The following is a 17,389-nucleotide window of genomic DNA, read 5'->3' on the forward strand; positions in this document are numbered from 1 at the left end:
TATAATAATAGTTAAAGCAAACGATTGTTGGAAGTTGTGTTTGTAATTCTTTGATGTTGAGACTATTGAGATTTCTACAAGGTGGGCAGACGATTAAGTGATAAACATATAAATAGTGTGAGACGAGCAGAAACAGCAAACAGACAATAGCAGAAGATAGTAAAGTCATAGCCAAGGAAAAGTCTGGCATGAAGTTAACTACCATAAAAGTGATAGGCTTAATGATTAACATAGGTCTAATGTTTAATATGTTAGAGTTAGACTAACATTATAAAAGGAGATAAGAAGAAGAATTTATTCCATCAGAGCATAGTTCTAAAGTAATTGAATCAGCCTGAATGCACATTGACAAAAGGAACGGAGGATATTTTGAAAAAAGAAGACCAAACGATTACTGAAAGAGTAGTATATGACTGTGGTAACTTGCACCACAATTGTAAGTGAATTATACAACACACAGAATAGTAGTGCAACAGTAGTACAGAAGATAGTTCGGCTTGTCAACTGAAATTCCAAAGCAATTGAATAGGCCCAAGTGGACTTTTGACAAGAAGAGAACTATATATATAGTGTTTATGATATGCTTATAATCTATAGTGTTAAAGAATCTGTTTTACCTACATTTAACTTGTTCTGAATATATATATATTATTTTGAAAACAAGTGAAATGAGTGCTGTTCGTTTATTATCAAATTTATCGCCAACAAGTCACAGATACCTACTGTAGAAGAATCCTTAGCCTAACACACCCAAATACTTACTTAAATATATTCTACTAAAAAGTAAGTTCCTGACACTCTTCAACATTAGTCCTAGGCATTCAAGAAACTTCTAGAGATCACACATGATCCTTATATCATGCCAAAAATGAAACATCTAAATTATAATGTCAAAAACATAGCCTACAACAATATTGTATCTACTATGCATCTAGCTGAGGGATGGCATCTCTGTGTTTAATTATAGACTGTAGAGGGTAGCCTTCTTTGTAAATCTTTGCTGGATGTGTGAGATGGTGCTGTTGTGTATTTTTAATTGTTTGATTATTGCTGATGGTTTTCTAGGAGTTTGTTAATTTTGTTAGCAGTTAGGGTAGACTTGATCCTCATGTAGAGGACATCTTCATCTGGGTAAGGTTGCACTAACCTGTTGTTCACGCGGATTTATTTTCTTCTTCAGATGTTGCTCAGTTCACTTGTTTCTTTGCTTCTGGGTTGGTTTTGCTTTATTGGGGTGCCTTATTTTCTGGAGTTAAACTCCCCCCAGTTTTATTTTGGGAAACTCCATTTGACATTTTCCTTATGTGGAGAAAGTTTTTGGGGAGTTCAGCTATTTGGAGTTTGATGGAATATTCCTCTTTGCCAGTCATTACAATGGCATTGCATTTTGTAATCATTATTACTCATGTATGACAACTCAAAGCAGCTAGCTTTCATAAAGGTTTAGAAGTTCAATGTGCAGGTTATTGACACAGTTAAACATTGCCTTTAGTATTACAACTAAATCTTGTCATGATAATTTAGCTTTAGAAGTCTCTGGTCTTCCTCACTAAATGTGCAGAACAGTTTTTTTTTTGTATGAAATCTGTCTGATAACAATCACCTAATTTTATTCAAAATGAACAATTTTGCAAACATCTCAGTGAGACAAAATAAATAAGCTACTGTGCAGTCTGTTTGGTATTTCGTGCTATTTAGATTATCTTTTGTTGTCTATATTGGGTAATTTTATCTTGGATACAAGATATTAATTTTGGTTCGAGTTATGTAGAACTTCCATACCCTCCATATTTCTCTGGTTATGCTTTTATAGCTTTACTTCTTTTGGTATTTTTGTTGTATAGGTATAAGAATGTGAAGGGCTACACTTTAATTTAGTTTTGATTGTTTATTTTGGTAGGTTTAGGTAATCTCAGTGGCTGAATTTCATCTTCACCATGCTTTTTCTTATATTTTAAGTTCAGAAACACTACTCACCTCTCTGCAGAACATATATCTTGTACCTTGCCACACTGCAGAAACGTTTTGAGCATGGGCAAAGCTTCTGAACAAAACTCTTGGCCCTACATATAACTATGTGTACTACATCAATCTATGATGCACTCAGCATTAGACTATAGTCCTTCATTAATAGGCGGATGACACATCCTCCATGCACATTACTTCCCTTGAGCACTCTGTGTATACAAAAAGCTCATTACTTTCCTTGGCACTGCGGTGTTCAATTGTGTATTTTTGAATTTATAATTAGGAAATTTTTGCACTTATTTTCAACTTTTATTTAACATGAAGTGTTATTTTTCTTACCTTCATTTTCTTGATTTAAAGAAGGGAAGATATAAATTTTAAAATTGATTTCAGTTAGAGCTTCTGATATTAGTTATTATTTTCTTATATATTCCCTTGATTTCTTTTTTTTTCTAAACTAAGATATTTTGAAACATGTGTTCTTAAGTCTGTTATATGGTTTCTTTAACATGAATATTTCCCATTGTCATTAACCCAGTGTTTGGGTTTCAGCAGAAATTGATAATTAATCTCAACTACCCCAACAACTTTACTGGGAGAAGGTTGTACTAACTTGTTGTTCAGGCTGACCCATTTTCTTTTTTGGATATTGCCCAGCTCACTTGCTTTTTTGTTTCTGGATTTTGCTTTATTGGGGTGCTTTATTTTCTAGAGATAATCTACCCTAGTTTTATCTTAGGCAACTCTATTTGACACCTTTCTTACATACAGAAATTTCTTTGGAAGTTCTTGTCCATTGCCCATTCATGGTATCCCCTTTTCTAAGAGACTAGCCATCTTGTGGTTCAGTAATCAGCTTTCTCTGGAACCATTCTTCAGCTTTGTTCCCGTGAGAGCTTGGCTTTTATGCTTTATCCACCTTTGGGTTCACTTTGCAGAAAACCCTTCAGTCACACAACTTGTATCTCAGGAATTTCTTTGTCTTTCAGGGTTCACACCCATGTTTTCATCTAATTCCTGAGGGCTTTCACATGTAGAATGCACTCACTGGGTTTTCATTTCCACCACTGTATGGATATTTGGCATCTCCATGTTATATTCTAGGAGGTATCTGTTATGACCTCCCTTTTCCTTCAGGAGTCTGGTTGTTGGGGTTGGCTAGTCAGACTCTTGAATCAGTATTGACTCCTATTTATCTATTTCATTTGAGAGTCTTTATCACCTTGTTTACTGCGTGGGCTTCACCTCATCCTTTGCATTTCTGAGATATGGAATTTCTGGTTTCCAAAGCTCTCGTGTCTCTTTTGGGAAATCTCCTTTCTCTTGTCTCTTCATACTTTTGATGTATCCTATTATGTCCTCTTCAGTGGATTCTGGCAGATCAGTGATTCATTTTATTCTCCTATTTCTTTAACTCCATCTCTTTACCTCTTGCTGTCATGATGGCTCAAATATTTTCACATGACTCTGAAAGTGTAGGGTACTGTATCTTTTTTATCCTCCTTAAAATAACGATGAAGGTTTTAATTCTCAAACATAACATAATCTTGGCATCTGATGCACCCTATAAATCCACTCCATTTATCCCTATATACCTCTAACATATTACTGATTAGTGATCTTTATTCAGTATTCTTATTTCATTTACGTAATAATTGTATATTTAAGTTTAACTAAAAGTAAGCTATTTCACAGTTTATGGATCCAATTATAGATAAATTGAACACTTAAAATCCCCAATTAACCAGTACTTGTACTATTAATTATTGATATTGGTACCATTTCTAATTTAAATATTTTATTAATGGCTTAAATTCTCAGTAGCTACCATATAATAATACAAACAATAATTTAAACTTAAAATATATTAGTTCTTGTTTCCTAGCTAATAGTAGTGATAATTCTTTATTTCAATCCAACTTTATTAACCTATAACTTAGTAGCTGTAGTATTACTACCTATAAACAACAGTAAATTTGGCCCAATGATCTACTACTAAGCATAATATCATAACTTTAGGCTTACCTGTACCTGCAGTAATAAAATGTGAAAGTGGCCAATCCTAACTAATTAACAATAAAATAACAACTGTAAACTTTAATATATTCTCAGGAAAAAAAGTTATACTCTGCAGGTAAAGATATGTCTTAGTTCTTTGTCTTAGGGCTAAAAATTATTCTATTGTTTACTCTCAAGTTTCTTATGGTGATGGACTACTAACAAGAATAGCCTATGATAATCTAAAGCTTCTACCCTTCATCACTTTATTGTGTTAACTGTGTATTGTAGCTAAACATACATATTCTTAACTATCTCCCTCCAATATTATGCATTCTGTGATGATGATTCACAGTTAGTGGAGTCTGGTATGGCATGTGAGTCTTGAGAAACGGAAACCAATAGTACTTCATGATATTAATCATGTATTTAACGACAGTCTGTAGGAACACAGTTATTGGCTAATAACATGCAATCTCAAGCTCAGATATGTAAGTCATTTGAGAAGTGTAGCATTTTTATTATTAAAATTTAATATTATTAGTTGTATTTATAGGTGTTTAGTTGCTTTCTATTCTACAATATATTTTAATCCTCATCTGTGAATATGTAAAAGTTGAAACTTTATTTAGTCATAATGAACAAAACCACAAATCTCAAAACACTGAAGTTTGAAAGCATTCTATCAGACTTGCCATTTACTCACAAATTTAGTAACTAACACTTAATACTCACATTCAGAAACACATACCGTGGTTACAAATATTTTATGGTAAAGTACACTAAATCAGGGAAAATGTAGCATAAATATGAAGCAGACAGTGTATATGTGTGTAGAAGCTGTGTATTCAGAGAAAAAAAGGTTGCACACAAAGTCGTATATATATATATATATTGTCTGAAACGTTAAAATTATTTATTAATTCAAAATTATTATAAATAGGATAGATGATGCAGCAAAATTCAAAAATGCTTAAGAAAATTAAGATGGGAAAATAAAATCCATCCATGGTGCAATGTAACATTTAGCACAACTCTGAACATGTAATAATTGCAAGAGAATCATTACAGTATTAACACTAATACCTTGCTATGGATATTTTGGTTTGTCAGTGACTCCATGATATATAACTATGAACACACCAAATTTTACACTCAGAATTACAGATATAAAAGATCAATCTTATTCTAGGTGCAACACTTCTTGAATCATTAATATAGTAACACACAAAAGCAGTGTACTTGAGACAGTTCCATTCTTTCACATTTCATTTACATTAATTATCTTCTATCTATTGAACTATTTTTTTATTTACTGTTGAAATTATGCAACACATATCACCATTTGTTGTATAATTATACTTTAGTTGGGAAAATTGAATCTCAAATTTATTGGCTAGTTTCAGTGTTACCTGAATATCTAAATGTTGTCCACAGTAAAGAAAAACAATTATGGTTGTTTCATTTATATAGTTAATAATGTAAATATTGTTTTGACTTAACCATGTTGAAATACCATCAGTATTCTTTTCATAATGTTTTTTCTTCATTATATACCATGATATTTACCAATTTTGATATATTTAGTTTGTTAATTTATACAAAATGTGACATCAACTAGGATGTTGAGGTAGAGCTTGTATGTACCTACAGGTTTGGATATTGAGTTTGTTAATTTATACAAGATGTGACATCAACTAGGATATTGAGATAGAGCTTGTATGTACCTACAGGTTTGGAGAAGATTGTGTGGACAGACTTGTAACCTGGCTAAGTACAAATGAAAACATTCATCAAACAGATCCTGTCTTGGATCTAGGAAGTGGAAATGGAGTTCTTTTAATAGAACTGGTTGGTGAAATCTATCTGTCATGTTCAAAGTGTGTATCTCTTCTAGCTAAATATATATCAGATGTGAATCTGATTTTATTTTGAAATTTAAGTTTTATATATTATGTAAAAAAAATCCACAGCAATATTATTCAATAGCTTTGTGAGTTTTTAATGAATAATTTTGTATTGTACTTTAGTTTAAAAAGCATTTTTTTATCTAAAAGCAGTTGCATACTTTAGGTATTGATGTAGTATCAAATGGAGGAATTTAAAAAACAACAACAAAAGCATTCATATAGTTTTAATTGGATAGAATATAATCTAATGGACTTTGTTGTTGCTCTATTACAATATGTTGGTCGCTTTTTTTTTTAAAAGCAGTCTTGTTTTATTTGTGTGTTGTTACAGTTATAAATCAGATGTTTTAAGTTGTTGTTCATCATGCATTTTTTAACATATAAAATAGTCTTCATTCTAAAATTTATATAAAACTAGACAAATGTTGAGTAATCCTTGAGCAGTGGTGGAATAATTGGTGTTTAGTTGTTTGAAAGATATGTATTGTACATTGTGCATCTTTGTTATGTATTTAAAAAGTTGCAACTTATTTAAAAGATTTGTTCTAGCTCATAAAAACATGAGATTATTATCTTTGTTGACAGAAGTGCTGCTTTAAATTGAGTGCACACAAAACCACATACATAGAGGGTTGTGTACATCATATTTAAATGATTTTGAAGCCTTACCACATTGTTAAAATCCATGCTGCTACATCCACTCATGCTCTATCTGATGAACATGCATCTTGACAATAGCTTTATAGTGGGTGGAATTTCCATTCTAAAAGGTTCCAACATAAATGGTATGTCAAAAGTACATCACTCCTCTGTGCAAACTTTCCATAATCCACCTAGTGTGTAGGAGATGGTGGTTTTCTAGTGCCCATTTTAACAGTCTGATCACAAAGAAATCAATAGGTGCTGCATCTGTTGACATGACAATTATGTCTTCATATGAATACCTGTTTCATTTTCCATCTACTTGAGGTATGTGACAGTTGAATGGATATGTTGTGAAAGCAACTCATGCTCCTTTTTTAGATTGAGATCCTTCTTGATTATGTTGCATACTGTTGTATGGAAGTCATAGATGGCTTTTACCACTGATATTTCTGTTCATTGATTCTCATCTGTCACAAGACACCACACTTTGCTTGCCACTGCTGGGGTATGACTTGTTGCAGGTCTTCTTCTGGATGACCTTGGTGCTCCAAGTTGATCCAAATTTCTTTGTTTTCTAATGCCATCTTTATGGCTTATAAAAGGCCAAACAATATCAAAATTACATTTTGATAATGTTGTTTGTCTGTGTAATTATGTTAGTTGTGATTGTTACATAACTTGCCAATTTGCCTATTAAAAACTGTTATAATATACTCAACCCTGTATATGAGTATTTGATTTAAAAACTTGTAAATAAACAAAGGACTGATCTGAGGGGGGGTAGTTGACTTAGTTCACGTTCAAAGTGGAAGGAATCCGGGATAGTATATTCATTAGTAGTGAGTGGCTGAAGTATAGATAATCTCTTCATGGCGAGCTTTGATGTTACCTCCCTCTTTACAAATATTCCCTTAAATAAAACTATTAACATATGCATATCTGAGCTTTTGCGTAATAACATTCCTCTAAATGGCTTTTCTGAAAATCAAATTAAGACCATGCTGGATCTTACCACTAAGAATTCACATTTCCTGTTCAACAACACCTTGTATGAACAAATAGATAGTGTTGCGATGGGCTCCCCACTAGGTCCAACTTTAGCTAATGCATTTCTCTCTCATTACAAACAGAAATGGCTATATAAAACTTTATGCACATCTAATGAAATATAAATTACTGTAGCATTTTGATATTGTTTGTGGCAATGGTATTTGCATTTTACTTGAGCATGTGAAAGAAGAAAAACTAAATAGTAATTCATAAATTATTATTCTTGATGGTGACTCTAGCTGATAAGTAAATAAAAAAAAAGAGTAGAAAGATGAATATTTTACAATAATTAATCTAACTACTATTAACCACTTTTTTCATTAACAAAATAGACAGCTCTTCTTAATTCTTATTCTAAGAAACAAATTTATTTTCTTTACAGGCCAAAAGAGGTTTCAAAAATGTCTGTGGAGTAGATTTTATTCAATCGGCTGTTGAGCTGGCTCAATCACTTAGTATGCAGGAAGGAGTGCAGGTGAAGTTTGAGGTAATTATTAATCCTCAAAATTATGTAATTTTTTGCATTTCATTACAAATTATTTTGTGTCCATGATAAGTTCAGTCCCAAAAAAAATCTTATTATTTCAAGGTTTTTGCTTTCTATGAAAATTAACCTATTTTGTTTTTACTTTTTTTATTAAACAACCCATTTGATATAATGTAAATCAAGAAATAGTATGTTTTTCAGTTATCTTTCATCCTATTCAAACTTTAGGAAGCTTTACAAAAATTATGAATCACATGTATAAAAAACATCTTGATGCAAATTGTGTCAAGGATGGAAATTATACACTTCAGCTTTATTTCACTAAAAATTTGCTTATTGAAAGCTACTGTGTGGGATTTTAACAGGTATTGCACATAAATATATTTTTCAACGTATAAAAAAATTTTTAATTAAAGAGTGTTTGTAATGAGTCAAATATCACAGTCACTCTGCAGAACAAGTTTAATATTTTTAATGTGATTAATATCTAAAACAAGAATTTTGAAGAATTTCATGTGCTTAAACTTCAGAGTTGTTTTTCCATGCTGCAAAAGACTGTATATTAACCAAAATAATAAATAATATTTCAAAAGCTATTCACCTTCATAAGTCCCATGTTTTGGTTTTGAATGATTCAATATATTTACTTAAAAATCAGTCTTGTTTTTGAGCTATGTGAATATTATAATATTATACTTTAACATTTTGCCATAGATGGATATTAAACTTTGTATTCCCATGTAAAAAACTAACCTTAATAGTGGTTAACCCTCTCTCTATATGAGCTGGCCATTTTTGACCAACTTTGCAATCATCATGTAACTGTTAAACTACACATACTATAACTGTTATTGTAGTAAGTATATCTTCATGAAATTTGGCAAGCTTTTAGTGAACATTAAGAGTCTTTTGTGAACAAAAATCTGATTTTTTAATTAAGTATTTTTAACAAAGATTTATGGAGTCAGAGTCTGACTTACGCTAGTCTGAGTGCAAGGTGATTTTCATGTTAAGAATAATAATACTTTTTTATTTTACAGTTTTAGCCCCCCCAGTGGCACAGCAGTATGTCTGTTGACTCATAACGCTAGAAAGCTTGTTTCGATACCCATGTTAGGCGGAGCACAGATAGCCCATTGTGTAGCTTTGCGCTTAACAACAAACAAGTAATCAATTTTACAGTTTGTATTTGTGTGAATACAACATCAAGTTACCAGCATGCTCATTTAAATTACAATATGCTACACTCACAAGACATGCTACTGTTATCAATTATTTTTTTAATTTAAATTTTATTATCTAACCTAATGTGTTTCTAATTTTCACATTTTAGTTACCTTTATAACAATAAGTAAAAAATAAACATAAAAACACAAAAGTTACTACTTACCTGTAGGCCTTGTACACTTCTGTTCTCGGTGTCTTGAAGTCTCAATGAAAGTTTAACCTTACTTTTGTGGGGGTGTTGTTAGTACTTTACTTAATTTTTATATATTTTAAATATAGTATTTATAACACAAAATATTACATGCAATAAAAAAACAGTGTCTTAAAACTATTCTAATTCAACTGGCTTTCTAACTAAGCTATATGTGCATTAAAATGCTTTCCTTATGTGGTTGAGGCAACCTTGGTGATAGCAAACTATGAAATTATTGCAGAATAATTCAAAACCAATCATGAGAATGAGCTAATCTCATAAAGAAAGCATTGAATTAAAATCTTTTTCTATTAGTTATAAATAATCCAATAGCAAATAAATTATTTACATTTTCTTAAAGACAGCATATACTAGGAATGGGTGTGGCATGTGAGTTTCATTTTAGTGCATATAATTCATCAAAGTAACAAGAATAAATGCTGTAAGCTTTCATTCTAGCTTGGGGATATCTAATGTATAAGTGTGTAAGTCCTTGAAACCTAGAAAGTAATATACAAGTGTAAAGAAATTCTAAAATGGAGCAAAGAAGTGTCACGTAACACATAAAATTGAAGATTAAGAACTTATTCAAATGTTTCTTTTTGAAATTAAGTAATTATAACTTGTATAATATTAACATTTGAATTATAAACCATGACTTGATACCAAGTTTATTGATATAAACTGATAATGAAATAGTTTAATTAGATTTTTAATGTAATTCTGTAAAAAAGGTTGTGATGTGTGCACTTTGTCCCACCCATATCTAGAGGGTTAACAACTACTAAATATTTTTGTCAATTAGAATAAGTTCTTTGTTTTTTGTTCGAACTGCCCATCAAAATCAATCTTTATGCATTTATTTTTTGCTCTTTGGAGTTGAACTGCCAGTCCTGCAACTTTAGAACTTTAATTGTGATTTGCTTAAATATCATATATTGAATAAATATTACAATGAAAGGAAGTACTCTGTCATAATTAAAAGTAAATTTGATAAATCGGATAAACAGAGTAAAATTCATCAAGTTTACTTTGAATGAATATTGCTAATGTAACTGTAGCAATCACATCTAGGATACAATGATGACTTGTAATCTTACATTAAGCTCAGATAAAAAGCACTGTCAATGCACCTACGATTTTTGTTGTTCTGTTTGATTCGTAGAGACATATTCTACATTAGCATTGCTTCTATTATTATTGGGATGGATAGAATATGCTACCTGGGTAAAGTTTGACCCACTTAATTTTAGTTTGTTTATTTTTTCTTTATATTTTAGGTTGAAGATATTCTAAAGGCAGAAGAATGTCTATCTACAGAATCTTTACTCAAACACAAGTACAAAGTTGTTCTGGACAAAGGTACTGTAGTTAAAAATTCATGTTATATGTATTTAAATGTATATTTACTTTGAGTGGTATTGTACCACAGCTTCTTTCCAATTATAATGTGTTTTGAGCATATAGCTAGTTTAAAAATTGATGTACTGTATTTTTATCAGGAGTATCATTATCCAGGATTTTTCATTGCATATCCCAAAAATATGAAGAAGAAAATAAATATTGTCTTACATTACTGTGTGGTATCGCAAAGTTGCATATTGGATTTTGACTGATCCATATGAACATTTTCCCATAATCTTTCTTACCCTTAATGTGTTAGGTTTAGTGGACCTTTCAGTTGCATTGGTGCTTTCTCTGTGCATCTGTAATTTGCATAACTCAGTAGCCATGTCACTCTATCAATAATATCGGTGGTCTAATTTAATATCAAGATTTTTAAGTTGATTAGCTAGATATGTCCTGAGAAGTGAACCAGTTTCTAAAAGCTAATTGGTTAGAACCAACATTTTCCAATCAACCACAAAGCTTAGTTCATTCAAAATCTGGTGAGGCAACATCAGTTGTGAAATTATTGATTAGATCAGTCATTGATATCATTGATGATGAAAGATACCATGCCAACTGTTCAGTGGTTTTTGTCAGTATTTCCTAACTGCCAGTCCAAGGGAGATTTCAGCCTGTCCACAAAAGGTTGAAAACAAAAAGTTTTTAATATATAGCTATTGAAGTATATTGTTTTACAATGTAATGTAAAAGTACTTTAAAAAGTTAATATCATAGAAAGGGGTATGCAGAATTTAGGGATCAGGAATTATCCGATCTTCAGTTGGAAAAAAGGTGTTTAGAAGCTATTCATCTCTGCAAATAAACTTTTGAAGTTAAAGCCTGAAAACCTATACACTAGTGAAAAACAAAACAGTGCCTTTAATTGGATTTACACAAAGTAAATTATAATGTGTAAAATGTTCTTTATCTGAGACAAAACTGTGAGACTTTAGTTAGATATTTCCTAGGTTTCTTTGAAAATAGCTCTAGGTTTTTTGCAGTAGTTGTAGAGAACAAACATGTAATCAAGGCAGGAGAAGCCCATTAAACATATTTCAAACATGCTATGCAAACCAATCTTGAAATAAGACGGTGTAAAATAACAGTAGTTCAAAGAAGTTATTGCAAAATGAGAGTTTGTTTTATCCTGGCAAAATACGTTTGTCATTTCGAAGACCATTATTAAACGTGAGAACAAAGAGCATAGTGTTAATGGTCTGTTTTTCAGTTATAATAAATTGGGTGTTTATTCATCAACATATATATAGATTAGCCCAATATCAAGATGTGTGTGTGTGTGTTTTCAGAAATTATTACTGAAGTGTTTAAAAATTTCCACGTGGTAGAGCTGCACTGTATCATGCAAATAAGCATACGACAACCCTCCACCAATAAGAGTGCACCACATTGGTCAGGATCAGTTCACTGAATTGTTGAATTATACTTACTGCTCCACACTGGTGAGCACAATCATAGTTTTCACTACAACAGCATCTATCTCAAGGGAATCCCATTTCACTGTCTATTGGAAACATCTTGTACTCCAACCTCAAAAGTTCGTCTTCTACGGTGATGTTCAGTGTGGCTGGTTTTAGAAGATCCTTTATTCCAGGAGCCAGATCCTTTTCTCAAGTACCTTGTTGTCACATCTTGCATGTATTCTTTTGTGGTGGTCTTCCAATCTTGTTGGAATGTATCTTCAAGAAATTGTGCCTTAGAAATTCTGTTTCTTGTCTTTCTCCAACTTCTCCACAGATTTCTTCATTTTTATGTTTAATATTTCATGATTGTGACTCGTCTGCTTGTTCTGTTGCAAGCTACAAAGCTGTCCTTTCTGGTTTCACAATGGTCATTTTCCACTGTTGTCCTCAATCTTTACTGATCCTTTTCAAGCTTTTCATTTACTTCATATCCAGGTCCCTAGACATTGTCCTCAGGGACTTAGGTCTTGTATTATGACGTTTCACTTCTCCTCTTCTTGAATATTTAGTGACTTGCTTGTTCTTCCATATTTCACAAAAGACATATTTTCTTATACTATTTGTTCCAGGTAGGAAAAGATCTGATATTTTATGCCTTTTTTCTTACTACAAAAGACCAGTTATGTTACCAATCTTGATTGACCCAGTTTCTTGTTCAGAAGAAAGTTTTCTATGTTATGTCAGGTCCATTTGTTGCTATAGTTACAAATGTAGTCTTTCAGAAGGGCTTAATATGTGTTGTTTATATTACATAACAAATCTTGCTCTATCCACATAATTGATTTGTGTAGCTCATATAATTTGTTGATCAAAATGTACCTGAACACCATCAGAATACATTTCAGGAATATCTCGTCAAATTTGCCATTTGACAATGTCTTTGGCTTTCCAATCTTCATACTTCTTAGAGGATATTTTATAGGCTAGTATGATGTCAGAAAACAACATAGATTCCTAGAATTACTTTTAGGTACATACTGTCTAGGTCAGTGTTTGGTTGTTTTGTTGTTAGCGACCTGAAAGGGTCAGGTGCTATCTAGACCTCTTCCTCCCAGCTCTTAAATGTTTGAGATTTTAAATGTTCAAGTTTTTCCTTATATTGATGATATAACTATGTGAATATTTTGTTCATCAAGAGATTAATAAACAAGATAGTATCATTCAAACCAACAGTTAGTTTACCTGTGTTCTCTAAGTAAGATATACTATATTATTTATTTTTTATTGTTACTTTCATTAACAATATTGGGTAGACTGTTTAATATATTTAATGTAATTAATTTTGAATTTTATTCTTTATTGCTGTATATTTATTTTATAGATTGTTTTGTAATGTTAGCTTAATATATGTATTTGTTACTAACCTAAACTTTTTAAGATGGTTAAACCTTGTAAAATATTACTAGTATTATTGCCAAAAATATCATTAACAGCAAAGATACCTAATTGATGAAATAATGCATTGGAATGTAAGAAAAGTTTATTTAATTAGATATACTGATTGCCAGGTTGATACTTACATTTGATCTATATACACAGATTGCTTTGATTGGAAGTTATATTAATTTCTACTCTTTAAGTGTACTTATTTTTGGTAATAAAAAGAGTCACAATTTTTTTATTGATGAATTATATTTTCCTTTACATGTATGTAGGAACATATGATGCAATTAGTCTTAGCCCAGAAAATCCAGCCAGGAAAAGGCAGTGTTACATTGATACAGTTGACAGGATTTTAGATGAAAATGGTTTCTTTGCTTTGACTTCTTGTAATTGGACCAGGGAAGACTTGATAAAACATTTCAATAAAGGTTTGAGTTAATCCTTGCATTCTGGTACCTTAAAATGTAGCCGAACGCTTTGACAAAGGTTTCTTGTAAGTTTTGCATTCTTAACTAATGTACTCGTAGCTGATGTATCGTTAAGCCCAAAGGTTTTTGCTATATTTTAAACAAATATTTGTAGCAATCCTTGCATTCTATCCTCTTTAAGTCATTTAAGAACTAATGAAAGAATTTAATTGTTTTGATCTGTTTTTTAATTTATTAAAGATAAACTCGTATTTTTTTCTTATATTGTTTAACTGAATTGAAAGAATTCTGATGAAACATTAATTCAGAGGTTTGTATAAATTATCAGTACAGTGCAATATAATTTAATTGATTTAAACTCATTGACAAATTTCAGCAAAAATACAGGAAATTCAAGGTCTCAGTTTTTCTTTCTAATTTAATACCTTACAAATATACGAATATTTCATTTCAGAAAATAATATTTTATACTGCTTACTTTTGTGAAACGTATTAAAATGCAAAGTAATTGTAAGTGAAGACAGAATTTCAATCCTATGAAAACTGACTACTTCCATTTTTTTAATACTTGGAAGAAAAAAAAAAGAGTAAAAATCTAGCACAAACCTTCTACATCTTGTGATGTGTAGATATGTGCCTACCAGTATAACTGATGGTGCAGCTAGCATCAAACACACTTGCAACATCACAAGACCTTCTACTTCTTGTGATGTGTAGATATGTGCATACCAGTATAACTGATGGTGCATCTACATCACAAAACCTTCTACTTCTTGTGATGTGTAGAAATGTGCCTACCAGTATAACTGATGGTTCAGCTACATCAAACACACTTGCAACATCACAAGATCTTCTACTTCTTGTGATGTGTAGAAATGTGCATACCAGTATAACTGATGGTGCAGCTACATCAAACACACTTGCAACATCACAAAACCTTCTACTTCTTGTGATGTATAGATATGTGCCTACCAGTATAACTGATGGTGCAGCTACATCAAACACACTTGCAACATTCACTGGATTTATTGACCTTATCAGCAAGCACTTCTTAGGAATGTGCATTTGATACCCACAAATTAAGAAAGTTTCACTTGCAAATCAGATTTGTATTACTCAAACTTAAGACAATTATGTTGTCAAAAGTAAACTTGGAAGTGTAAGATACACATATAACATAAGTTTTTCTGCCAGAAATGTAACTTCTTTATTATTTTCATCAGCAAAATTCTGCAACAAGAGAAATCTATAAACTCTACAAATTTTCCCTTTGAAAAGTATCATCATCTGTTTCATTTAATATCAAGCACTGGATGTACTTTTTTTTTAGAGGTATGGAGATACATAAACCAAAAAAAAACCTGAGGCCTAAAACCACACTATTTCTGTTGTTAAAATTCAGGAATAGTATGATGATAGTCTTTGGAAAAGAAAAATATGAAATTCGTAATAAAATCTCAAATTGTATTGATTTTATGTGTGAAAGAAATTGCATTATATGAGTTTCTTGTTACAAAATATCCACTTTAATATTACCTTTTTGTATTTATATATCTGATTATTTTCAGAATTCATCTTGTGCTCTCAGATTCCAGCACCTATCTTTCATTTTGGAGGAAAAACTGGAAATACTGTGACAAGTCTGGTATTTAAGAAAAAGAAATTATAACTATTTGGTTTGATAAAGGTTTTAGGGCTTTTATAGAATACTTTGGGCAATTTTTTACACCAAGTATGAAGTGTATTATCTTCTTTTCTTTACATCATCTTTAATCTCTTTTTTCCTTAAACACAGAATGTAGTTGATGAATATCATTATCATGTTTTTGACAGAAATGAATAAAAACCTACATGTTTTTCTAACATCATGAAATTATCATGTTTTTAGTTTTGTTTTGTCATGTTTTCACAAAGAAAGCTGATGTTTTGTAAGATTATTTGTATTAAATGTATATTTCACCAGGTATTCTTATGTCATTGGTATGAAGCATACAATAGTATCTTTTGTGGATAATATCATTTAGAATCACTACAAGCTGTTTTTTATATAAAATTAAGTGTGATATGCATATGTACTCTACTGGCAACATAATTTAATTACAAAAATTTAAATTATTTGATGAAAAAAGGTAATTGCTACACTCACTCACCATATATGTGTATTTTCTATTTAAACTTTGAGGTCCTAACAACATCAATTAACATTCTTCTCTCAATAACGTATACCTTGAGTGAAAAACAAATCAGAGGATAAAAACTAATATCTCATTTGGCAGCTGCTAGTGATAAAAATAAATTACTATAGCTGAGAAAACGGTCTAGACTCGTGTTTGGTAAAAAGTATGTGGAGAAAAAATACGTCATTGGACATGATTATTTATGCATGTCCGTTTTAGTAACTTAAAACATATTTATTTTTAATAATATATTTTTGAATCTTCTTCATATTTTGATTGAAGATTATTCCAAATTCCCCACCTAACTCTGTTTATCTATCACTGTGAAACACATTTAAGCCAATTATAATTCATTAGGTTTTTGACTTGTTAAATAATCTTAAATTTTGAGTGGCTGATTTGTTGAAGATATTCACACACTGTTTAAAAAACTTTTTTTCCTTCTACCACTCCTGTGAAATATCCTTATGGTTTATGGGATGAAATATTTTTTTTCTTCTTTTTTTTTAAATTTTAGAATCCTTTTGCATATTTTTTATGTGTTGTATATTTTAACTTTATGTGAAATTTTTTTATTAATAGTTTGGATTTATAGAACCTTAACTTCTTGTTATTAATTATTTTCAACATCTTTATTTCTCTACTTCTAACTTTTATAAATTTCCCTCCATTTTTTAAAGTAGCAGAAATGTCTCCCTATAGGCAGCTGCTTGTGATAATAATTTTTAATCATAATGTTCATACCTGATTGAAAAAGAAAATTAGTAAAAGTGAACATTTTCTAAAAAAAAAAGATTTTTCTAGGAAGTGTTGCATGGGAAAGGTGTTTGGATTGTGCTGTTATAAACTGTAATGTTTTTATATATTAAAAGTGGTACCCTTTGATGAAAAAATTTTTTTTTAAGAACTTCACTTTTTTATAGTACTATATTTACAAATTACATCAGTAAAGATATAATCAGACCCTCACTACAGCCCTAGTAAAAGTCGTGTTCTTGTTGTGAGGAGAGTACTTTTATTTAAAATTGTGTTCTGTGATAAAGAAATAGTTGT

The 17,389-nt window shown here is 30.9% G+C and overlaps 1 protein-coding gene across 2 annotated transcripts in view; it reads left to right on the top strand.

Moving 5' to 3' along the window:
- LOC106463987 (EEF1A lysine methyltransferase 2-like) overlaps positions 1–16,121 on the top strand; it is a 22,584-nt gene extending 6,463 nt beyond the window's left edge. For both annotated transcript variants that reach the window (XM_022391639.1, XM_013924089.2), the window contains 5 exons: positions 5,700–5,817; positions 7,954–8,058; positions 10,759–10,840; positions 14,004–14,159; positions 15,728–16,121. In XM_022391639.1, coding sequence (XP_022247347.1) covers positions 5,700–5,817; positions 7,954–8,058; positions 10,759–10,840; positions 14,004–14,159; positions 15,728–15,828 — 562 coding nt within the window. In that variant the 3' untranslated portion in view covers positions 15,829–16,121. The remainder of the gene's footprint in view (positions 1–5,699; positions 5,818–7,953; positions 8,059–10,758; positions 10,841–14,003; positions 14,160–15,727) is intronic.
- The last annotated feature ends 1,268 nt before the right edge of the window (positions 16,122–17,389 follow it).

The sequence above is a fragment of the Limulus polyphemus genome, unplaced genomic scaffold, assembly GCF_000517525.1.
Source record: "Limulus polyphemus unplaced genomic scaffold, Limulus_polyphemus-2.1.2 Scaffold1535, whole genome shotgun sequence".
NCBI lineage: Eukaryota > Metazoa > Arthropoda > Merostomata > Xiphosura > Limulidae > Limulus > Limulus polyphemus.